Source organism: Triturus cristatus, chromosome 10 (assembly GCF_964204655.1).
Source record: "Triturus cristatus chromosome 10, aTriCri1.1, whole genome shotgun sequence".
Taxonomy (NCBI): domain Eukaryota; kingdom Metazoa; phylum Chordata; class Amphibia; order Caudata; family Salamandridae; genus Triturus; species Triturus cristatus.
In genome coordinates this window covers 1,243,942,911-1,243,968,972 of record NC_140593.1, presented here as the reverse complement: position 1 = coordinate 1,243,968,972, position 26,062 = coordinate 1,243,942,911, and the positions used below count along the sequence as shown (strand labels likewise).

Genomic DNA, 26,062 nt, shown 5'->3' with positions numbered 1-26,062 from the left:
ACCTTACTCTCAAAAGTGGTAGCTTGGTCGAGCAGTAAGGTAGTACCAGAGGACAGTGTAAAGCATTTATTGTACACACTCAGTCAGCAAATGGTTTCACACACTCAATAACTGAACTCTAGGCCAATGGTTTGTATATATAAAATATATGCTTGTTTTATTTTTAGAACCACAAAGGGGGTAAAAATATACTTTCTCAGAATGAGAGGTTGAATATAAATACTTTTGTTTTAAGCAATAAATTTGTGTAAACAGTCACAGTTGGTTGCAATAAACAATCCTATTTCCTAAACATAACAATGCATTGAGCTCAATGGTAAATTCAGGTTATTTGTAATAAATTACTTTTCAGATTACTTTTGGAATTCCAGGTCTGGCTCCTAGAACCAGCCTGGGGTCAGTATTCAGAATCAAGTGATGAAAGTCGACTTAATAACTGTAATGATTTTTAAATAATATTTAGCTATTTCAAAAGTTAGCACTTAGAAAATATTTCAAAGAAAACATTCAATGGATCTCTATGGCAAGAAATTCAAATTGCAGGTAGAGTACTTTATAGTTACTTTAGTAATCCAGGACTGGGTACCTAGACCCAGGACTGGGGTCCTTATTAAAAACAGGTAAGTAATTTCGTTTGCAGAATTGGTACGATTTTAAAAGAATCTTTCAAATTTGCAAAAATAAACACTTAGAAGAAATTTCACAGAAAAGCAGACAATGGTTTCCTATGGGAGAAAAATGAGTTAGAGGTAAGTATAGTTGTGAACACTTTTCAGGGTCAGGGCTGGGCACCAAGATCCAGCACTGGGAGCTCACCTAGGAGCAGGTGAGTAAATTCGTTTTTGTCACTTGGCTGATTTTTAGTGAATTTTTGCAGTTTTGAAAAGTTCACACTTAGAAGATTTTTGAAGAAAAAGCCAGTCCATGTTACCCTATGAGGAAAATGAAGTTAGCGGTTTAAGGGTAAGTACTCGACTGGTAGTGTTGAAATTCCGGCCATGGACTCAGGGGTCCCCCAGTGTCAGGTAGGTACAGTTGGTTCACCCTCAGCGGTTTCAGGACGGCCGGGTGCAGAGAGAGTTGGGCCCAATGTTATCCTATGAGGGATAGGGGGGCCTTGGTTGGTGGCTGCTGTCTGGCAAGCCACGCGGCTGTGGGAGCTGGGCTCCTGGTCACTTACTCAGGGCAAGTGGGGAAGTAGGTTAGTGTAGAGAGGGCACTGCCAGGGCCACTCGGGCGGCTGGGTGCAGGGTGCTTTTGAGCCTTAGGGCGCTCAATGGAAATCAATGGGAATGTTCCGGTTTGGAAAGAGGCTGCAGGCTCGGGGACGAGGATGTTTCAGGTGCCACCACCACTTCGAGAGGTAAGTTGGGTAGTTGTAGGTTAGGTGGGTACCCCGGGATTGGGCACATGGGGTCGCAGGGCGCAGGGGTGCCTTTTGACGTCGGGAATCTTACCCTCTGGTTGATCGCGGCTGGGGTGGCACTTGGTTCTGAGGCTGCAGGCTTCTTCCGGGATGTCGAGGGGGGTCCTTGGGTGCCGGACTCTGGGTCACAGTCGCCGTGGGGTCGTCCTCTGGGTCTTTGTCCACTCCGGCACTGGCCAGGCTTGGCTGGTGCAGAGTGTGTTGGGTCCGCGGTCCCGGGCTGGTGCCAGGGATAGCAAATAGGTTTCTTGAGTAGAGCCTCTACTCGTGGGAGTCCCAGGGGCTTAGAGCTAAAAGGTAGCCAGGTCCTCCGGGGTTGGTGAGGTTGCTGGCCACGAGGGATGCCGCGCTGGTGCAGGTTCGAGAGTCGACAGGCCGGTAGGGCTGGGGCCAAAGCAGTTGGTGTCTTCTCTTTTTAGCAGCTGCAGGGCAGGTCTTTGTTCTTCTTGCTCTTCTTGTCGTTTTCTATCTGGAATCTAAGGAAGGAAGTTTCAGGGTGCCCCTAAATACTAGATTTAGGGGCGTTACAGGTAGGTGAAGGCCAGGGACCTATGGGTCCTTGTCCTGGGGTGGGTACACCCCCTATCCTGCCTCTCTCCTGTGGGAGGGGGGCAGTAGCCTTATCCTGATAGGGTAGGGCCTCCCATCTTCAAGATGGCGAGAGCCCGGAGATGTGCTTCACCTCGCCTCCCCCACCTGAGGGGTGGGGTGGGCAGGCTGGCACATCCCCTGTCCTTGTATGGGGTTTCCGGCCAAGCTTCCCGCCAGAGTGGGGGGTTGCAGTGGCCTGGGGAAACTCCAAATGGCGGCATGCCTTTGAAGCTTCCCTTTGCTCATCCTGGGGGAGGAGATTTCTCACCTCACCCAGGATGTGCATTGTTGCAGGCCCGGGAGAGCAGGGGCTCTCCCACCCAGGGGTCCAGCAACGTGTCTGCTGTGTGGCAGCCTCAGAGCAGACGTGGATTGTAAGTTAGCTGTAAGGGGGCATCTTCTAAGATGCCCTCTGGGGTGCTTAGTACATTAAATCCTACACTGGCATCAGTGTGGGTTCAATGTGCTGAGAAGTTTGATACCAAACTTCCCAGGCTTCAGTGTTGCTAATATGGTGCTGTGGAGCTCGTGTTTGACAAGCTCTCAGCACCATGTATTCTTAAATGACAGCACTGCACTTACAGTGCCCAGGAATGGACCCGGGTACTGTAGGGGCACAGGGCTCCTGCTCCTGTGCCCACACCATAGGTGTAATGCACCCAGCTAGAGGGGTGGCTGACATATGCCTTGGCAGTGTAGGTGATGGGCATGGTACACAGTGATGTGTGCCATGTCGACTTTGTTTTGTCCTGCACCCAGACACTCAGCCTGCAAGGGCAGTGTGTGTGTAAGGGTACAGGGCCTCTGAGGGTGGCACAATGAGTGCTGCAGCCCTTAGAGGCCTTCCCTGGTCACAAGGCCCTGGGTACCTAGGGTACCATTTACTAGGGGCTGACATGTGGCTAGGGTTTGCCAATTTGGAGTTTGTGTGGTTTAAGGAAGGAACATAGGCCCTGGGCACCTGATTGGCAGGAACCCAGGGTACACTCAATCGAAGTACATTCAGCAATTTAGCAAAAAGTGGGGGCATACCATGCAAGAAAGATGGCACTTTCTCACAGCTTCTGCTCCAGGTGCAGAATCCGACAATCCGGCAGGTGGCATCCCTGCTAGGATCCATGGAGTCCTGCATCTTTCTCATTCCCAACGCCAGGCTGAGGATGCGGCCTTTGCAGCAGACTCTGGAGGACCAGTGGGATCAGTCAACAGGTCGCTGGGAAGGTCAGATGTCTCTCCCAGACGGCGAGATCCTCCCTCACATGGTGAACTCAGCAGCGGAATCTGATAGTGGGAGTCCCTTTTCACCAGCCACTTCCAGTGCAATCGGTGGTGACAGACGCGTCTCTGCAAGGCTGGGGGGCACACATGTGGTGCCTTCAGATACAAGGATGGTGGTCGGCGAAGGAACAGACCTACCACATCAATATGCTGGAGCTACGAGCAGTCCACCTTGCTCTGATAGCTTTCCTACCGGCAATCGAGTCCGATTAGGTCCTGGTCCAGACCGACAACACGACGACCATGTTCTTCCTAAACAAACAGGGTGGAACTCGGTTGCGTCCTCTTTCCCTGGAGTCACAGGCGATCTGGCACTGGCTTCTCGCCTGGAACCTTTCGGTGGTGGCAGTACACCTTCCAGTAGAGCTAAATGTCAAGGCAGACGCACTCAGCAGGCACTTCGAAGATCAGCCAGACTGGGTGCTACACGACGAGGTGGTGGCGGACCTTTTCCATCGTTGGGGTCGTCCGGAAATAGATCTATTCGCAGATGACAAACCCAAAATGCCACGCCTTCGCGTCCAGATTCCACCGTCCAGGGACAAGGGGGAATGCGCTTTTGATTGACTGGTCAGGAACATTTGCCTACGCCTTTCCTCCTCTGCCCCTGATCCCGAAGGTGGTGTCCAAGCTACTCAGATCCAGCATGACGATGATTCTGATAGCTCCAGACTGGCCACGGCAGTGGTGGTACCCGGACCTTCTTCATCTGTCGGTACTTCCACACAGGAGACTACTTGCAGGCCGGACCTGCTGACCAAGATGGGCGGGAGGATTCTTCATCCCACCTTTCCCTCACTGAACTTGGCAGCATGGCTCCTGAGGTCCTGCAATACGGACATTTGAAACTGCCTCCTGATTGCATGCATATTTTGAAAGAAGCGAAAAGACCCTCCACAAGAGCGTCATATGCGTTTAAGTGGAAGAGGTTTTTTCTTTGGTGTAGAGAACATCACCTTGATCCTACGAAGGGGCAGGAGGATGTCATTCTCCCTTACCTTCTGTACTTGGCAAGATCGGGTTTAAAGTATGCTTCTTTCTGATGGATACATCTGCCAGTGGATTCCTCACCTTGTGAATATCCCCTGCACCAGCAACATTCGGAAACGTTTGTAGCAGTCCACGCCGATGAGGTCGAAGACGACGACACGGCTCCGCTCGCGACTCCGCTGAAGTCACCGGCTCCATAAGAAGACCTCGTCGGCGTGATGACGTCGGTTCCCTTTTTTCCGCGCCGTCGACGCCAACGGATTTCGGGAATCTCTGTTGGTAGCTTCACTGTTACTTTGTGTTTCTTCTGGATTTCTCTGTTAATTTTTCGAAAAAGATGTCGACAAAGAAATCTGGCTTCAAGCCCTGTCGTGAATCTGGCAAACATATGTCGATCACGGATCCACATGACGACTGTGTATGGTGTTTATCATCTGACCATGATGTGGATGGTTGTTCTTGCTGTCGCAAGATGAGCTCCAAGGCTCTAAAAGAAAGGGAGGCGAAAGTTCATTGCTAGGATGAAAAAGGAGATGAGAGGAAGAAGGAAGTCGAGAACGAGGTCGAGGTCACGATCGAGGTCGAAGTCTACTTCGGGGCATGCTTCACGATCCAAGAAGCACAAGAAGAGGAGACATTCTTCTCGACGTCACTCTGACAAGAGTTCGGCGTCGAAGTCACCAACACGACGCCGTAAGGACTCTGTGTCTCCTTCAACCGTTCCGGATTCGCCTCCTAGTCCTTCTGCTCCAGTGGCTTCACCGGCTCCGGTTCCATCTCCGGGCTCCTCTCCGGCTCTGTCTCCGGCCCCGGTTGAGGAGCTTCAAGCACCGGGTGAGCCTGCGACGCCACTTATTCCACCGTCGGCGCCGGTTGGCCCGAGTCCGGTGATTCCTGACCAGTACCCTGCGTTCCCTGGACCAGGTCAGGACCCCTCGCATTATTTAAATGCTATGTACGGGGTATTTTCAAGAGCCATGTACACCACTGGTGCACCTGTGGGTCCGACGGGGTCCAATGGCCTTCAATTTGGGGGTGCCGCAAGTCTATCCGCAGGCCCCTTTCATGCCACTTTTTTCCGGCGACGCCGTCTTGGCATCTACCGGCTCAGAGGACGTAGACGCCGCTACCTTCACCTGCGCCGGCTCGACCTCGTTCGCCGGCGCCGTCTGATTCGAACACGACGCCGCTTGTACGGATTTGGTCCAGAAGGGAAGCTCAAAGGGTGATTGATGAGCGAAGGTAACTTCTGGAAGAATCAGAAGGAGAGCTGGTGGAGTCGGACGAAGTTTTTGAGGAACTTAAAGAGGCTAGTGGATTGGATTTGTCTCCTGAGTGGCAAATTACTCCACCTTCCGATGAACCCTCGAAGGATGTTGCTCCATATCATGCAGTCATCAGGAAGGCTGCAGAACTCTTAGATCTTCAGTTGCCTACTACTGAATTCAAATCAAATATTCTGACTGAAGTATTGCATTCTCCTACTGCAGTTTCAGAGCTGTTGTTGCCTTTTAATGAGGCCATTATTGACCCTGTGTTGGAAGTGTGGCGTAAGCCTTTTTCTGCTCCCGCAGTCTGTAAGACTGTTGCTAGGAGGTATAGGGCAGCTCCAGGGGACCCTGAGTTCTTAACATCGCATCCATCGCCTGAGAGCCTGGTGGTTCAGGCGGCTTGTTCAGGAAAGTCCAAGGGTGCTTTTCCTCAGGTACCAGGTGACAGAGGCTAAAAAGTTAGATCAGTCGGCCAAAAAGGTCTTTTCATCGGTCAGCATGGCACTTAAATCAACAAATGCCACTTGCCTCTTGGGACGCTATATTCATGCGCTCATGGACTCTGCGAAGAAATTGGCACCAACTATCTGAGGAGGTTAGGGTTGGCTTTAATGAGGTCTTGACTGATGCCCAGGCAGCAGCACGTCCGGTGATTCAGAGTGGACTGGACACGGTGGATTCAGTGGCAAGAGTCATGAGGTCTTCTGTTGCCACCAGGAGGGGTGCGTGGCTGAAGTCTTCTGAGTTTTCCCCGGATGTACAGTCGACTCTGTTGGACTTGCCATTTGATGGATCTGGTTTATTTGGCAAAAAGGCAGATGCTGCTCTTGAACGTTTTAAGGAAAGCAAGGCTACGGCTAAGTCTTTGGGCCTTCAATCCCAGTCAAGGGGGTCGTTTAAAAGATACAGAGGTTTCGGAAAGGCAACCTCTCGTTCCTACAGGCAGACCCAGCAGCAGCAAGGCTTTGTCTAAAGGATACAGAGGTAGAATCAGGGGTCGCTCACGTGGCCGTCAACACTCCTCCTCTTCAGCCCCTCCTTCCACTGCAAAGCAGCCCTAGATCCGCCATTCTGGTTCATGTTGGGCCTGTGGGGGGCCGGCTTACCCATGTTCTACAGGATTGGGAATCTGTAACTACAGATCTTTGGGTTCTAGATCTTGTAGAAAATGGGTATGCCCTTCCCTTTCGGGAATTCCCTCCAAATTACCCTCCTTGTCAAGGGGCTTGCTCAGAGAACCACCGTCTTCTCCTACAGGAGGAAGTCCTGAAGTTGTTTCAGAAAGGTGCGATAGAGGCGGTTCCAGAGCAGGAGAGGGGTCAGGGATGCTACTCCCGGTATTTCCTGATTCCGAAGGATGGCAGATTGCGTCCGATATTGGACCTCAGAATCTTGACTCTTTTTCTGAAGCAAGAAAAGTTCAAGATGCTCACCCTTGCTCAGGTTCTTCAAGCGCTGAATCAGGACTGGATGGTGTCGATCGACTTGCAGGATGCGTATTTTCACATCCCCATCCTGAAGTCGCACAGGAAGTATTTCCGGTTTACGGTAGGGTCGCAACATTATCAGTTTGCGGTCCTTCTGTTTGGTCTTACTGCTGCACCCCGAGTCTTCACGAAGGTGATGGCAGTGGTGGCAGCCCATCTCAGAAGGTCGGGGATCTCAGTTTTCACCTATTTGGACGACTGGCTGATCAAAGCGGAGTCGCCAGAGAAGGTGCTGTGTCATCTGCAGGATATAACTCAGCTGTTGTTCAAATTGGGTTTCTCGATAAACGTGCCCAAATCTCACCTGGTGCCCTCTCAGCGCAACCTGTTCATAGGTGCGATACTGGACACTACTGTGTGTCGAGCATTCCCTCCTCCTCCTCAAAGGATTCTCGACATACAGGAAATGATTCCCTTGTTTTACGATGGAGCGGTCGTTCCAGTTCTGAAGGTTCTTCGCCTGCTCGGTCTGTTTGCTTCCTGCATTCTGTTGGTCAACCATGCACGCTGGCACATGAGGGCGCTCCAGTGATGCCTCCGCAGGCAGTGGTATCAGCACAAAGGAGATCTCACGGAGTCTGTGAGGATCTCCAGAGAAGCTGCGGTGGATCTGTCTTGATGGAGCGTGGAGGGCAGTCTGTCTCAAGGAAAGCCCTTTCATCTACCTCCATCGGTGGCCACAGTGATTACGGATGCATCCACTTTAGGGTGGGGTGCTCAACTGGGGGATCTGGAGATCAAGGGTCTTTGGTCTCCAGAGGAATGGTTGCTTCACATCAACCTTCTGGAATTGCGGGCGATTCGTTTAGCACTCAAGGCCTTCCTGTGAGAAAGTGGATCTGTATGTTCGAGGCATGTGGGCTGCTGACATTCATATCTGTGCATAGATCGCCGCCTAGTGTTGGGTCCGGATGTTTGCACGTTGTTGTCCTGGAAGAGTCTTCGAAGTATCCTGGGATAGGTGACTCCTCCCCTGGACTACAGTGCACATGGGCATCCTCTCCATCCTCAGATTGTTTTTTCCGCCATTGGGTTCGGATGTGCTTATCTTGACTCAAGTTAGGAAAAACTTTTTTCAGGCCAAAAGGCCTTTAGTTCGCGTCGGTACTGTTCCCGATCGGTATCGATAGTTATTTGTTAGTTTACTAACTTCAAGACCAACTCTTTTCGCATCATATCCGACCATCGACCCGACTTCGACGATGGAATCGAGGACACCATTCAAGCGGTGTCCTGTATGCAATGCGAAATATCCCCATGTCGACGTCCACCCGGTGTGCAACAAATGCCTTTCACCGGATCACGACGAGTCCACATGTATGGCCTGCGCCCGATTCCGATCCAAAAAGACTCTCCGGAATCGACGAGCAGCGAGACTTGAAGCGCAGCAAGCGCACCGGCCCCGACCAACATCTTCAGCGCCGAGGACGAAGATGTGGAAGACGTGGAGAACCTACCCTCCAGCCCCGCTTCCGAACACAACTCCGGATCGGAAGACATCGAAGAACGACTCTTTCACAGAGACGAAGCCGACACCGAGGTAGGAGACTACAATGAGGCCTTAGGGGCCGAAGAGAGTAGCTCCGGTGACGAGCAAGGCCTACCCGTACAGACGGAGGATATCCCAGTGAGTCAGTCTATGGCTCCGGTCGAGGGATCGCCTTCGGGCCTTACCCAAGACCTATCCCGCAGTTCTTCGGCCCCGCCCTCTGGCCCGGCCTCGGACATTCAGCGGCAGCCATTACTACCCAAAACGACTGGTTTCCCTTCATCGAAACCGAAACCAAAAGCCGTATCGGTTCCACAGAAACCGAAACTGAAAGTAACACTGGTCGGATCGAGGCCCACCACACCTTCGACGCCAGCCAAACCCGTCGGCACCGACCGCACCAAACGGGACTTCGGTGCCGAGCTCGCAGCAGCCGACGTCGGCGCCGACACACGGAAAAAGGCCATCGGTGCCGCCAAACCGCCTCGGCTCCCGGCACCAAAACAATCGCCTCCAGCCACAGTGGTCAAAATAGCTGCTGCGTCTCACACTACTTCGAAAGCAGCACCAAAGGCACAATCATCGACGCCGTCGACAGCTACTACCTCTCCTCGACTCGATGACCCCGTGGCGCCGAAAAAGTCCACGCCTGCCTCTTCAGAAGCGGTCGGCGCCAAAGAACCGTCGGCGTTCCAGGTGCGGCAAGTTGCAGCGTCCTTGCAACGCATCAAAGAAAAGGCAGCCCTACAGGACCCTTCAGGCACCGAGCCGAAAAAAGCTCAAACAGCTTCTCCGGCACCGGCCAACATCACTTTTGGCCTGCCGCCATCCACGGCACCCAAACTGTTCGAAATCAGAACACGTGTCACCCACACTAGGATCACGCCTGCCGAACGCTCTCCTACGGAGACGTCACCATCCCACATCATCAATGCCGACACCGGCAGAATGATGCTCCACAAGCGGAGGATAACTTCTGAGCCAGCTTTGGACTCCTACCGGATCCCTCTAAAGAAAAAGCTGCCAGTGGATTCGGAACCAGTTCTTTACGAACCTCTCCATACCTCTTACCAAGATCCACAGTCCTTCTCTCCGACACACTCCGAAACCGACGTTTTGGAGGACTACATGGGTGACCACGTCCCCTACACCGGAGACATGGACCCTGACGGCCAACAGGACCCTGATCAGGCTTGGGATGACCCTGCAGACCCGGGTGCACATATGGATACACAGGACACGCAGCTATATGGCGCGAAAACATCTCCCACAGAGGACACTGCCGCATTCAACGCCCTTATTGAACGTGCTGCGGCCAATCATGGTGTGCAACTCCACTCAGACACAATCGAGGCCGATTTTCTAATGGATACTTTCGCATCCTCAGAACGGAATATCAAAACTCTACCCATGTTGAAAGGTGTCCTCAAACCAGCAAAGGACATTTTCAAAGAACCCACCAGGGCACGAGTAATAAACCCCAGGATCGACAAGAAATATAGGTCGGCGCCTGGGGACCCTACCTACATTAGAGGCCAGTTGCCTCTGGATTCCATCGTAGTCGCCAATGCTCGCAAACGGGCGCACTCACAGACAACTGGGGATGCTCCTCCCCCGGACAAAGAGTCCAAGGTGCTAGAGACCTCCGGCAAAAGGATTGCAGCCCAGGCAGCTAACATATGGCGTATTGCCAATACTCAGGCGCTCCTAGCTCGCTACGATCGCGCACACTATGACACATTAGAAACATTACTCCAACATCTCCCTGACCAATACAAAGAGGGAGCAGAGATCCTCATCAGGGAGGGACAACTCCTCACTAACGCATCCATTAAGTGTGCACTGGATGCCGCAGACACAGCTGCCAGAGCAATAAACACTAGCGTCAGGTTACGACGACACGCCTGGTTGCGAATCTCCGGATTCAAACCGGAGGTTCAGAATTACATCCTCAATCAGCCGGTCAACCCCGACTACTTATTCGGACCAGAGGTTGACACCACCCTAGAAAAAATAAAAAAGGACACAGACACTGCAAAGTCCATGGGGGCTCTCCAAACGCAGACCTTTCGCAGTGGCTCCTTTCGTCGCCCCGGAAATAGAGGAGCAGGTAGAGGACAGGGGTCACAGCAAACCTACAACAAGGGCAACACCCAAAGTACCTACGATAAAAACACCCGGGGTGGATATCGTGGTTCAAGCACAAAGGGTAGAGGACGCGGATACGGCAATACCAGATCCTCTCCCAAGAACAAACCGTGACGCCCTCTCCTTTCCTCCCGACCACATAACACCTGTCGGGGGAAGGCTGCAAAGGTTCCTGTCCACGTGGAACTCCATCACCACGGACAGGTGGGTCAAAGATATTATCAAACACGGTTACTGCCTAGAATTAACCTCAACTCCACCCACAATACCGCCAAGACACCGTCCTATGTCCTCCGAGCACTTAGCGCTATTACAGCAGGAAGTGCTAAGTATGCTGCAAAAAGGCGCAATAGAGGTCGTACCCGTCCACGAGCACGGTACGGGGGTGTACTCCCTGTACTTTTTAATACCAAAGAAGGACGGGTCACTCAGACCCATACTAGACCTGAGACCCCTCAACCGCTACATTCTCTCAGAGCATTTCCACATGCTCACCCTCCAACAAGTCCTCCCATTGCTCAAACAGGGAGACTTCCTAGCCACACTAGACCTCAAAGATGCGTATTTCCACATACCCATTCACCCATCACACAGAAAATTTCTCAGGTTCACTATTCAGGGGCAGCACTACCAATTCAAGGTTCTTCCCTTCGGTGTGACAACAGCGCCCAGGGTCTTCACAAAGTGCCTAGCTACAGTGGCTGCACATTTACGGAGGCAACACATTCATGTCTACCCTTACCTGGACGACTGGCTTGTTCAGGCAAAGTCAGCCCAGCAATGCGCCAGCCACATGTCCCGCACCATTCACCTCCTTCACAGCCTGGGGTTCTCACTAAATTACCCAAAATCACATCTCCAACCCGCACACGTACAACAGTACCTGGGTGCGACCATAGACACTCTGGCAGCCACAGCTCAGCCAAATTTAGTGAGGATCAACAGCATGCAAATGCTGATTTCCAAGTTCAAACCCCAACACTCCCTTCCCGCACGAGTGTTCATGCAGTTGATAGGCATGATGGCCTCCTGCATTTTCATAGTCCCACACGCGAGACTACATATGCGCCCGCTTCAGGAGTGCTTAGCACGTCAATGGACTCAGGCTCACGGGCAACTAAAAGACCTAGTGTTGGTGAGCGGTCGGGCATACAACTCTCTGCATTGGTGGAATCCACAAAACCTTTGCAAGGGCCGACCGTTCCAAGAGCCTGTTCCACAAATAATACTGACAGCGGACGCGTCTCTCCAGGGATGGGGAGCTCATGTACTCAATTACACAGTGCAGGGACTATGGACAACACAACAAAAGAAGATGCACATCAACCTTCTAGAACTGATGGCAATCTTCCTAGCCATGAAGGCATTCAAAGTACACTTGTGCAACAAAGTCGTGTTGATCCGGACGGACAACATGACTGCCATGTACTACATACAGAAGCAGGGAGGAACACACTCTCCACAGTTGTCTCATCTGGCTCGGAGCATGTGGAAGTGGGCCATTCAGAGGAACATGTTCCTCATGGCGGAACACCTCCCCGGCAAAGACAACCAGAAGGCGGATCTGCTCAGCAGACACAGCCACCAGATGCACGAGTGGGAGTTACACCCATCAGTACTCCAACCGTACTTCCAGCAGTGGGGTCACCCAGAGATAGACCTATTCGCCACAAGCGAAAACGCAAAATGCCAAAGCTTTGCCGCCAGGTTCCCACATCCGCAGTCGCAGGGCAATGCGATATGGATAAACTGGTCCGGCAGATTTGCGTACGCTTTTCCCCCAGCACCATTGATACCGCTGGTGGCTCGCAAACTCAGACAACACTCTCTAACACTCGTCCTGGTTGCTCCAACGTGGGCACGCCAGCCATGGTACACCACCTTTCTCGAACTTTCCGTGGTGCCCCATCAAAGACTGCGGATCAAACCCGCGCATTTGACGCAGAACCATGGAGAGATTCAGCACCCAGATCCGCAACAGCTGAACCTGGCAATCTGGCTCCTGAAGTCCTAGAGTTTGGCTACCTAAACCTGCCACCTGACTGTATGGACATCATTAAGGAGGCCAGGAGACCCACTACCAGGGCTTGCTATGCAGCCAAATGGAAAAGGTTCGTCATTTATTGCAATAATACTCACATTAACCCGCTAGACGCATCCATCCAAAACATAATTTGTTACCTCCTACACCTGTACCAATGCAATCTGGCATACACCTCAATACGTGTCCATTTGACCCCAATATCAGCCTATCTCCAAAACAGGCAGCACCTCTCTTTATTCAAAGTGCCTGCCATCAAAGCCTTCTTGGAGGGACTTAAACGAGTAATTCCCCCAAGACACCCACCAGCACCGGTGTGGAACCTCAACCTGGTCCTCACCCGACTGATGGGTCCACCCTTCGAACCTCTCCACTCATGTGAGATTCAATTCCTCACCTGGAAAGTAGCTTTCCTAGTGGCAATCACTTCGTTAAGAAGAGTTAGTGAACTCCAGGCACTAACCATTCAAGAGCGATTCATACAGGTTCACGCCAACAGGGTCGTACTACGTACCAACCCCAAATTCATGCCCAAAGTAATATCGCAGTTCCACATGAATCAAACTATTGAACTGCCTGTTTTCTTTCAAAACCCACAAACTGTCGCAGAAAGAGCACTCCATACACTGGATGTAAAGAGAGCCCTCATGTACTACATCGACAGGACTAAAGTCTTTAGGAAAACAAAACAACTTTTCGTTGCCTTTGCCCCACACCACAAAGGTAACACCATCTCCAAAGCAGGTATAGCCAGATGGATCGTTAAATGTATTCAAATTTGCTATCAAAAGGCTAAACGCACATTAACGATTCCCCCACGAGCCCACTCAACACGTAAGTTAGGGGCCTCCATGGCTTTCCTTGGAAACATTCCTTTGCATGATATATGTAGAGCAGCCACCTGGTCCACTACACACACATTTACCAAACACTATTGTGTAGATGTGCAATCAAAACAGCAGGCAGCTGTAGGACAGGCTGTTCTCAAAACGCTTTTTCAGACCGCTGCAGCTGACACTGGTAGCCGCCGCTAATAGAGGGTACTGCTATATATTCTATGCACAGATATGAATTCAGCAGCCCACATGCCTCGAACTGAATATGCTACTTACCAGTATGCATCTGTTCTTGGCATGTAGGGCTGCTGACATTCATATCGCCCTCCCTCCTCCCCGGCGCCTGTAGCAGCTGCAGCTCTCAGAATTACTGTAAGCATGGTCATCACTTTCTGTATCTACTCCATCACTGCCACAATGGCGAAAAACAATCTGAGGATGGCGAGGATGCCCATGCGCACTGTAGTCCAGGGGAGGAGTCACCTATCCCAGGATACTTCGAAGACTCTTCCAGGACAACAACGTGCAAACATCCAGACCCAACACTAGGCGGCGATCTATGCACAGATATGAATGTCAGCAGCCCTACATGCCAAGAACAGATGCTTACTGGTAAGTAGCATATTCAATACTGTTCCCTAATAGGTACAGGGTGTACAGAGTCCACAGTCCCCCAGAGGCTGATAGAGGTCAAAGTTAGGTATGACCTTACTCTCAAAAGTGATAGCTTGGTCGAGCAGTATGGCAGTATCAGAGGAAAGTGTAAAGCATTTGTTGTACACACTCAGTCAGCAAATGGTCTCACACACTCAAGAACTGAACTCTAGGCCAATGGTTTATATATAAAAAATATATGCTTGTTTTATTTTAGAACCAACACTTGGATTTAAAATATACTTTCTCAGCAGGAGATGTTTCATATAAATACTTTTGCAATATGCAATAGACTTTTGTAAACAGTTACAAGTGGTTGCAGTAGGCAACTCTATTTTTAAACACAACAATGCATTGAGCTCAATGGTAAATTCAAGTTATTTGCAACCGATTACTTTTTAGGTCTCGCCTTGCTATCGCGTAAGCGATCGCAAAGCGAGACTATTGTAAGCGGGATTCAAAAGTGCTCCCAAAAAGCGGATTGCATGGCTAGCACGCGCACAATCGCGCGCATCGTGCCGCCATGCAATCTGCTTTTTGGGAGCACTTCAAAGGGTCCGCTCCCCCGCCTGGAATGCGCTCCCCCGCCCCCAAGCGCGCGCTACGCTCCGCCAGGCTTGTCTTGTGTTTTTTAAGCCAGCCTTTTTTTACCGCTTCCAAAGGCTCAGAAGGGGCATGCTGAAAGGGGCCATTGTGTAAGTACAGCTTTTTTTTTACTTTCACAATGTTGCGTTTATTTAAATTACCTACAGACCCACGCATATTGCCCTTTTAAATTAACAACACAGGCGCACAGTCAATTTTTTAACTTCAATGAAAGCCCAGCGGGAGGGGCCTGCCGCCACCATTGTTCACTCTGCGCCTTTTTTTTACTTTCACAATGTTGCGTTTATTTAAATTACCTACAGACCCACGCATATTGCCCTTTTAAATTAACAACACAGGCGCACAGTCAATTTTTTAACTTCAATGAAAGCGCAGCGGGAGGGGGCTGCCGCCACCATTGTTCACTCTACGCCTGTGTTGTTAATCTAGAAGGGCGACCATATTTTGTCTATCGGAAAACAACCGATAAATGCGTTGTCATTTGCAATGTCAATAGCTCAAACTCGCGTAAATGCGAGACCTATTGCATTGCAAATGCTTGTTATATTTACAGGAGTCAGCCGCTAAGATTTACAGGGAGACTTCTGCCATATCAGTTGTCTCATATTTTACGATGGGATTAATGATTAGAGCAACACGCCAAATGCTGCCAGGCTATTTTTTATGGCACATCCATTGTTTCGCACCTCTTCTTTAGCACTCCTTCCTGAAATGTTAATGAAGCTCTTTTTTTAGCCTCGAATGTGTCAGGTTTTTTTTCGGTATGGTGGGCGAAGTGGCGGTGACATCACACCGTACAGCTGTTTCCGAGGCTTTTGAAAGTGTGTGCCTGTTCAGCAGAATCTGCACGTGTCATGATGTCAAGCTAGCCGGGTATAATCTGGTACCGGGCTCCGAAAGGGTCCGGGTTGGTACCTAGGAAAAGATGGGTTTAGAAATCTGTTGAAATGAAGCTTCCATATTTTACAGAATGCTGCAGGTATGTTCATTTTGGAATGAATGTAAATGTGAGCAGGGAACCCTTTATGGAATTGATGCTACTTGCATTACAAAATATATTGTATGGGCGGGGTGGGCGCCTAAGAAAACCTCCGCGTTGACACTTGCGTCGCTGCCTGAAGCAGCATCCGAACTGAAACACCGCGTTGGCACACACAGCTCTAAATTGGATTCTGAAACCATCACCGCGCCCTCGGATGGGAGTTGAACGTTAGACTTGGTAACAAAAAGCAAAACGATGCACGAGACTGACCGCTCACGCCTTATCGCAGTTCTTCCGGGGTGACTCAGGCAGAAGCTTTAGGCAAAGCCTCAAGCCAGGATATCGGCAGCGAGTTCACCAAACCATGAATTACAAGCACGCATCAGAAAAAGCGAAACAAAGAAACATTCCAGCACCTAAACGTGGATGTTTACAAAACGAGACAAATTGGTCCGGACGCGAGCGCCCGCCGCGCGAAAGTGATAGCAAGCGCGCTAGGCGGGGGCGGGGGAGCGCATTCCAGGCGGGGGAGCGGACTCTTTGAAGTTTGATGCCGAGGGCGCCAGTGGGCTGAAGCGCTTCCCAAAACGGATTGCATGGCGGCACGATGCACGCGATTGTGCGCGTGCTCGCCATGCAATCCACTTTTGGGAGCACTTTGAAATGCCCCTCTTACTAGAGTCTCGCATTGCGATTGCGTAAACGCAATAGCTAGGCGAGACCTAAAAAGCTGGCCGCCAAATTCAGACCTACTGGCTTTACCAATGCTTGTTTGTTTCCCATTATTTTATTGAAACTGGTTGCACTGATTTTCCATTATGAATATTTTTTAGAAATACTAGCATGCATCAACATGTTACTCAATGATGCTGCAAAGAAATGGTACCTGAAATTACCGAAATGTTTTTTTCCTGATTTCATTTTTTTAATGAACTTTTTATTTTGAAAACAAAGAATCCTCAATCTTGCTTTCAAGCTTCTGGAAATATCTGCATCAAATCAGAGAGCATTATAAATAGCCTTATATTGAAAACATGTGTACACATTTTTATACTGGAACCACCGTCAGTAGTGCAGTCGGAGCTTACAACATTTACTTAGAGTGCTCACCCTAATAATAATAATAATAAAGGCTTTCAATTAATGAACCACAAATGCAAGTTTGGACAGCATTTACATATGGGCAAAAATATTACATTAACTGCAGACTGCCCTTCCCTGATCCATAATGGTGTACTGCAACTGGCAGCCAAAGGGTTTGTGCTGCAGGGTGTGCTGCCGATCGCCGTAGAGAGGACCCTGCCGATCACAGACTTCGATAAGTCTGTAGTCCACGTCAACAGGAAGTTCTTTCGGCACGTCTAAGGTCGCTGTCGACAAGTAGATCGACGTCGAGGGGAAAGATGGGTCTTCTGCGAAATCTGTGGCTCCTTCACTCCAGAAGGCTCAGAAAAAGAGGAGACTAATCTACTCATCGGATTCGGAGTATTCCTCAACATACTCTCCATCTAGGATCATATCACTGTCTGTCTTCTCCTCCTCATCGACCGGATGACCAACCTAGACCGCTGCTTCCTCCTCTGCCTACTACTACTCTGCCTCATCCTACACCACGAAGGCCTAAACCTTACACGAGGGATCGTTCTCACAGCCATAGATGTTCCTCTACTCTTTCCCACCACCGACATCACAGTTGAAGATCTCGCTTTAGACACACCAGGGACACTTCCTCTACCAGTACAGGAAGATATTCTCCTACGTTATGACTCCTCCTCAAAGGATTTCACCAATTGACAATATTTCTGCCTTTCAAGGAGTCTTGGTGCGGGGGGGGCTTCCAAATTGAACATCCCAATGTCCACTCCGACGCCATCCACTTCTGTGATATTAGTCTCTTCAACAGAGACCAGCATCTCGTCCCTTGCTTCCTCTGGTGCCAGGCGTCTTAGAACCTGCAATGGAACTTTTTCTAACACCCTCTTCCATTAAGCCAGCTCCATCCAGGCTGCAAAAGAAGTATCCTCCAGAACAGGATCCCACATTACTACGGACTGACCCAGCTCCATTTTCTGTCATTGTGGTGGCAGCAAAAAAGCAACATACTACAGCTCCACCTGACCAAGAGAGCAGTAAGATCGATTCAGTGGGAAGGAAAGTGTGCCACAACGCAGCGACTTCCATGAAAGCTGCTAGTGCCGCAGTCCTGCTAGGCAGATATGACTGGGCACTATGGGAGTCTCTCCAACAATTTGGTGATCTCCTACCTAGGGACAAAAGAGGACTTTAACGAGGTCTTCATAGAAGGCCTTATGGTATCTAAAGTAATTAGTGCAGCTGCCAACACATCCTTTCTGGCTGCACGTGGATTTTGCCACTGAGTTGACGGCATTCATGGCTTCGCTTTACTTCACTGAAGCCTGAAGCACAACAGCGCATCCTAAATCTCCCGGGGGGGGGAAGCCTTCAACATTTCTTGGCAGTGGCAAAAAATCATGCAAGACAGTTGGGTTGTGAATATTGTGCGCAATGGATATTCTCTACGATTCATCAGCCCTCCACCATCAATGCCTCAAGCAGTCATGATTCCAACTGTTACAATAATAAGCAGACGTTGGCATTCTCTTTCGAAAACAGGCGGTAGAACCCGTTACTCCTTTACAATGATGCAAATGGCTGTATTCAAGATTCTAGCTTGTCAAAAGGGACAAGAACGAGTTCAGACCCATTCTAAATCTAAAAAAAGGCCAACAAGTGGATTCGGATAGAGAGATTCCGGATGTTAGCATTACACTAAATCTACCATCAACTACGTCAAGGGGATTGGTTATGCGCAATAGACCTGCAAGACGCATACTTCCACATCCCCGTCATAAAGAAACATTGCAAGTTCTTGAGGTTAGCAGTGGGGAACAACCACTACCAATACTGTATACTTCCATTTGGCCTGAAGTCAGCACCCAGGACCTTTTCCAAGTGCATGGCGGTGGTAGCTGCTCATCTGAGGAAACTGTGTTCGTCTACCCCTATCTAGACGTTTGACTGCAAGGCATCCACGTGTCAGGAGGCTCAACCGCACTTCAAGTGGACCTCCAACCTTCTCCTTCGATTGGGCCTTCATGTGAATCAAACTAAGTCTACCTCAACGCCTGTACAGTGCCTACAATATCTGGGAGTATTCATCGATACTCACACGACAAATGTGTATCCTTCGGATGAGAGACACTTATCAATCCTTCAGAAGGTTCAGGCTCTCATGACAATGTCTCAACCGACTGTGAGGAAGGTCTCCTCTCTTCTGGGCTCCATGGCGTCTTGTATATTCCTCACACTAAATGCACGTCTTCACATGAGACCCCTGCAGGAATGTCTGGAAGACCAATTGGACCAGCGAACAGGATATTGGGAAGACAGGATTCAGCTGTCTGCACATGCCCTCCGGTCCATCAAAGGGTGGTGTTCGCCCACCAATCTCCTACAAGGGATTACTTTTCACAAGGAGATACCTGTTCAAACCGCACTCGCAGATGCCTCTCTCCTGGGATAGGAAGCCCATACAGATCTGATTCAGGGCAAATGGTTACACAAGGAATCCACTTACCACATCAATCTGCTACAGCTACGAGCAGTTCATATGGCTCTGAAAGCTTTTCATCCATCATTCCGTACCAGCTCCCTGCTTGTCCAGACGGACAATACAACAATGTTCTACCTCAACAAGCAGGGAGGTTCGAGATCCAGACCATTATCTCGAGAAGCCCAGGCGATCTGGAAAGTGCTCAGGCCCGCTCTCTGAGCAGGCCCCTTCAGGAAAATCACGAGTGGGTCTTAAACGACAGTGTGGTACGAGTTATATTTAAAAAATGGGGTACTCCGGAGGTTGATTTATTCGCCACCGCAGAAAACAAATGCCAAAACCTTGCCTTGAGGTTCTACCAACCAGAAACCCTGGTGAATGCCCTATGGATCAACTGGTCGGGCAGATTTCTCTACGCCTGTCCTACAGTGCCCCTGATCCCGGCAGTTCTCATCAAGCTCTCTCGATCATAGGCCATGATGTTTCTCATAGCCCTGGAATGGCCACGTCAATGGTGGTTCATAGATCTTCACCGGTCTATCCGTCCACATCTCAGGCTTCCATGCAAACCAGACCTACTAACGAAGTTTGGAGGACAGATGGCGCACCCCAACCTCTCCTCTTTGAATTTGGCAGCATGGCTCCTGAGATGGTAGAGTATGGACACTTGAACTTACCTCAAAACTGCATGGAAATTCTTAAGGAAGCTAAGCGCCCATCCACGCGCTCCTCTAACGCTCCTAAATGGAAGAGATTCAGTATTTGGTGCTCATCGATGAATGAGGACCCTACCTCTTACCAGGAAGATGTCATCCTTCCATAGTTGCTTCATTTAGCACAATCTGGCCTTCAATTTTCTTCCATTAAAGTTCACTTGGCAGCCCTAACTGCTTACAGGAAATGCCCTTCACAAACTCCCTTTTTCATTATTCCCGTCATTAAAGATTTCCTGGAGGGTTTGAAGAAGTTTTTCCCTCCCATTAGAAGTCCTTCTCCTGCTTGGAAGCTTAATGTGGTTCTTTCTCTCCTAAATGCAAGAGCCCTTTGAGCCCATTCATAAGGCGACTCTTCAGCATCTCTCTTGGAAGACCGCTGTCCTTGTGGCTATCACTTCTGCCCGCAGGGTTAGCGAAATCCAGGCACTTTGCTGTCAAGAAGCATGCACAGTTTTTCATCCATCTAAAGTGGTTGAGAGACTCACCTGAAATTCCTCCCTAAGGTTATTTCAGATTTCCATGTAAATCAAACTTGTTTCCTTGCCAACTTTTTTCCAGCATCCATCTTCGCCATCGGAGAGATCGCTTCATTCCCTGGATGTTAGAAGAGTTTTAAAATTCTATCTGGACAAAACGAATGATCTAAGGAGATCGGATCAGTTATTTGTAAACTATGGCTCTCTCCGTACAGGTCTAGCGTCTTCCAGATGGATTGTTTCCTTTATTTTCCTCTTACCACCAAAAAGCTACCCAGTCCCTTGCTGGTGAGCCCAGGGCTCGCTCTACCAGAGGAACGGCAGCTACTGAGGCCTTGCTTCATAATATATCCATTGCTGAGATTTGTACGGCTGCTACCTGGAAATCAGTCCATACATTCACAAAACACTACTGCCTGGACTCTGATGCCGAGGCAGATGCTCAAGTGGGGCAGGCTTCCCTTCGGAACCTCTTTGCTTAAACTTGCAGATCAATTCTCAGTCTCTTCCACCACGTCTGCGTTTTATAGGGAGGGGCTTGCTAGTCTATTCAAGTGCTTATGGCTATACATGGAAATCCCGTACGAGACAAGGAATGGTTTCTTACCTGTAAGTCCTGTTGTCTCGTAGGGGTATGTCGATAAGTCATAAGCACCCCTCCCTCCTCCCCGGCGGAATAGACACAGGGATTCATAACATAGACCATGCATTCTCTTCTCATCACCCTTAAAAAGAACTGAAGAAACTGCCCCTGGCTGTGCATGATGGGATACTGATGGCCTCTGTATTCTTAAAGGTGCAGCTTCTATTTTAGACTTATAATGGCAGACTATGGGGCTATTCTGTCCTCTCCTTTCATCTCAATCATGAAAAAAGGAGTTTTGTGAAGGTGTTTTCTGTGTCAAACACCATAAAAATAGCACAAAATATAGTATACTGGCTATTTTTTTCACTTCAAGATGAAGTTGTGGCCAGTGTAGCCTAGTTAGTTAGGTTACATTGTCTTTTTCTATCTCCTAAGTGTCTTTGCAGGCCTTCCTGAAGAAAGGGGAAAACTATCCACTTAAGAAGATGTATCTAAAGAAGTGCTCTGTGGTGCCGGTACGTGAGCGGGACTATTCAAGTGCTTATATACCCCTACAAGAGAACTCGAGTTACAGGTAAACTATTCATTTTCCTTCTTCAGGTTTGGTCTATTAAATACATTCACTTGTGCCCACCCTCCTCTCTATTCATGGGGCTACAGAGGACCTTGTTGCAAGCTACGAAAATCTCAGTTGAATCTTCTGGAAAGATTGGAACCTGGGGTCCCTCTACCGGATTGGCTAGATGTCCGGTCATGAAATGAGGTAGATGTGGAATTTGTGGGCTATGAATTTTAGATTTGGTTTCAGTGTCGGAGCACTAGTATAGTGAAGTGTATGTTAATGAATATCCAGGGTTCCCAGCCTGACACCTTGAAATAATTCAAGTAAGAGATTCAATGAAAGATACCAGTGCTGAAAATTGTACTTATTGGTAAGTAACTTTTTAGAAAGGTAAAAATGGAACAAAGGAATGTGAGCTCAACAGTCAGATGGTGAGTAATAGAAACGCTTTCCAGTGTGCGGGTGAATGGGTCAGTAGTTTGTACTGTTGCACGGTACCTTAGGAGAACTCCACTCTGCTGTTCTCTTGCCCTCCAGGGTAATAAATCTAGCATTAAAGATATAGGTTATTGGACTTGATGGGGCGGTTAAAGACGTCCAGTCAAGCACTGTACTTATCTGTTTGATTGTCTATTCTGGTTCCCATCTTATAGACACAATTCATTAATGAGAGAATTCGCCACAATGGCGAGTGAAAGTATAACAAACTGAAGGTAATGTTGCAGAGATTTGCCTTGGCATGTGTCCTTCCGCTCTTCTTGAAAATTCCCTTTTCAGTCTTTTTCTTTTCTCTTCATACTGCAGATTCCAGTGGAAAATGGAGACGGGCCGATAGAAAACGGTAACAGTGGGTCCTCTGGTGAGTTCAGAATGGGATCATAGTACCTATTTTTTGGTAGGCATTTGAGATTTTTCTGCTCGGATAACTGCACCTAAACATCTCCATCGAGCGTATCTTCACCTTGGTTCTATTCATAAAAGCTAGGATATGCTTATAGTTTCAAGAAAGAACTTTAAACCAAATTCTTTTTAAGATGTATTAAAAATGTAAAAGTGTAAATCAAAGTATGCATTCATAGGCTGCAGAGTGGGCTTAGGTGCTGCTTCTAAGGCCTCAGCTTTGCAGCACCCGCTGTGACCTGCACTCATCCAGCTTAATGATCCGAAGCACCTACCGAGACATCCTGTAGGTGTTTTGTCTGACACTTCCTCTTCGTTACATTCGTGTACCTAAATGGCTTTTTTTCCCTGCCAGCATGGCTCCCCTTTCTAAGACGTGTGCTAGTTCTGCATAAAGACGAACCATGATGGACAGCACACAACTTTCTGCCTCCCCTACAAATATTGATCTCTTTGCCATTGTTCCAGAGATCTCTTGGAGCACTCTAAGTGAATCCTCTGTAATGTCCACAAGACCAAAAGGACAAATATGCTGGTAAAATGGACACCCTACTGTCTCATGGAGAACCCCCGATGCCCTGCAGCTGCAAATCTCATGGAGAATATCACTGGGAGTCCAAAGCCGTGGGCTGGAATACATGGGCTTCATGCCTGAGAACGGTGATGTTTCAAATCTTCCCATTTACAGTATCTGTCTCTCACTCCCTTCAGGACTTCTGAAGCTCTGACGTTGCTGCAGGGAGATGGACAGCACTGTATAAAGCTCCAAAATAAGAAAGCAGGAGTTGAGTCTTCATGGGGCTGTAAGAAAGTGGCTCTGTATATACTGTTCCCAAATAGGTACAGTGTGTACAGAGTCCACAGTCCCCAGAGGTTTGGCAGAGGCTAAAGTTAGATATAACCTCACTCTCTAAAGTGGTAGCTTGGTCGCGCAGTAAGGCAGTATCCGAGGACAGTGTAAAGCATTTGTTGCACACACTCAGCCAGCAAATAGTCTCACACACTCAATAACTGAACTCTAGGCCAATGGTTTATATAAAAAATATATGCTTGTTTTATTTTAGAACAAACAATAGGTATTAAAATATACTTTCTCATAATGAGATGCTTTAGTTAAATACTTTTGCAATATGCAATTGACTTTTGTAGGTAATAGTTACAGGTTGTTGCTGTAGGCAACACAATTTCAAACACAATAATACATTGAGCTCAATGGGAATTTTAAGTTATTTGCAAGTGATTACTCTCAGGATTACTTTTCTAACTCCAGGACTGGAACCTAGATTCAGTCCTGGGACAGTTCTTGGAGACAAGTGAATAAATACGGTTCGAGGCATATGAGCTGCAGATTATACACTGTGCATAGATCGCCATCTGGTGTTGGGCCCGGATGTTTGCAGTTTGTTTTTCCTCTTGGAAAGTCTTTGGAAGTCACGAGGTTGGTGACTCCTCCTTTGGTTCGTATTGCGCATGGGCTTCGGCTCCATCCTCAGATTGTTTTTTCCCGCCATCGGGCTCGGATGTAATACTTCGCGCTCCGGTTCCGAACTTTTCCAGTTCAACGATCGACGCAAAAATCCTCGCTCATCGAGCTCCTTCAGAATAATAAATCATCTTAATCACCTTCTCTTCGGCACTTCTTCGATTCCGGACGTCGACGGCGGCCTTCGGGCCTATTCCGGCTCCGGTCTCGGCTGATGGAAAGAACTCCCTTCAAGAAGTGCCCTCGATGTGGGTCCAAATTCCCCCACACCGATCTTCCTGAGGTGTGCAACCTCTGCCTCTCCCCTGAACACGAGGCCCGAGACTGTCCCGCCTGCAAGTCTTTTCGCTCTAAAAAGACTATTCGAGATCGACGGGCTAGACGCAACATGGTGCACTCCTCGACCTCCGCTCCAGTCGACATCTTCGGAGACGACGTCGAAGCTCCGGGACAGCAGAACATCGAAGAGGACGACTACCTAGTCAGTGCTTCCGAGGCCGACGACTCCGATGTGGAGGACATCACCCTGGCGCAGAGGGCCGTGAGTACCAATCTACCCACGCCAACACCCAAAAAGGCTTCGGTCACACCTTCGTCTTCGGGCCTAGGCAAGACCAAGGATACTGCTTCTCACACCCCACCTTCGGGCTCGGTAAAGAAGCCTATTAAGCCTTCCGGCAGCTCTGGCTCGAGCCAGCCGACCAGCGGTACCGAAAAACACCCTTCGGCACCGAAGAAAAAATCTGCCTCCATCTCCACACCGAACCCAGTACCAAAGCCTTCGGTGTCGAAACCTGCCCTTCCGGTGCCGGCCAAACCTCACAAGGCCCTCGGCACCGACACTCCCGTGCCGAAGCCTTCTTCGACACCGACCAAAAAATCGGAGGTCCCAAAGAAGCACGGCTGAGACAAGCCTACAAAGCCTTCGGCCCCGAAAACTTCGGCGCCGACTGAACAACCAGTGTCGCAAGAACTTTTCACACCGGATCCTCTCCAAAAGACACTCACCAAGGATCCGAAAACTGGACATTTGACATTGTCTACAAAAAAGACACTTGGACAAACCAGCTCCACCTCCAAAGAAGAAAGACACTGCTACCTCCCCTTTCAGAGTGCCTTCCCCTCCTCCTCCTCCACACCTCCACCCTCTCCACCCCTGCCTCATCGTTCCCCAACCTTGTCTTCTGTCCCAGATGATTTAGGAGACCCTTATTATGATCCAGCAGATGTGCCACAAGACCCCACCCCTACTGGATCTCCAGACCCATGGGACGACTATAACAATCCGGACATCCCAGATGTCCCACAGGATGACCTTTACCCATCTCGGCCATCCCCACCTGAAGATTCCTTAGGCTTTCACCACCTATTACAAAGGGCGGCACACTACCACGGGGTGGAGTTACATACTGACCAAGTGGAGGAAGATTTTCTCCTAGACACCTTCGACAATGCACATAGGTCTACTGCCATTCTACCTATGTTAAAGGGAGTAATTAAACATGCACCAGAGGTTTTTAAAGACCCGGCCACGGTCCTCAACCCCCGTATAGAGAGAAAATACAAAGCCGCCCCCACAGACCCTTAATACATTAAAGGTCCTGCACCATTGGATTCCCTAGTGGTATCTACAGCTAGGAAGCGCGCAAATTCTCAGGCGTCAGGCAAAGCACCACCACCTGACAGAGTCCAAGCTCCTAGACGCGTCAGGGAAGCGCACTGCATCACAAGCCGCCAATATATGGCGTATCGCTAACACGCAAGTGCTGTTGGCCAGATACGACCGGGCACATTATGAGGAGTTAGAGGCCATCATGCACCATCTCCCTGAAAAATACAGGAATAGGGCTAATGAATTGATCCAAGAGGGAAAAACCATAACTAATACCTCCATACGCTGTGCCCTAGATGCAGCAGATACAGCCTCCAGGGCCATAAACACCATTGTCCTTCTCCGTCGCCATGC

The 26,062-nt window shown here is 49.3% G+C and overlaps 1 protein-coding gene across 4 annotated transcripts in view; it reads left to right on the top strand.

The window, feature by feature from the left end:
• The window catches only part of KDM5C (lysine demethylase 5C), a 601,345-nt gene that overhangs the window by 506,671 nt on the left and 68,612 nt on the right, over nt 1-26,062 (top strand). For all 4 annotated transcript variants that reach the window (XM_085629900.1, XM_085629899.1, XM_085629902.1 and 1 more), the window contains one exon: nt 22,518-22,572. In XM_085629900.1, the coding sequence (XP_085486026.1) occupies nt 22,518-22,572 (55 nt within the window). The remainder of the gene's footprint in view (nt 1-22,517; nt 22,573-26,062) is intronic.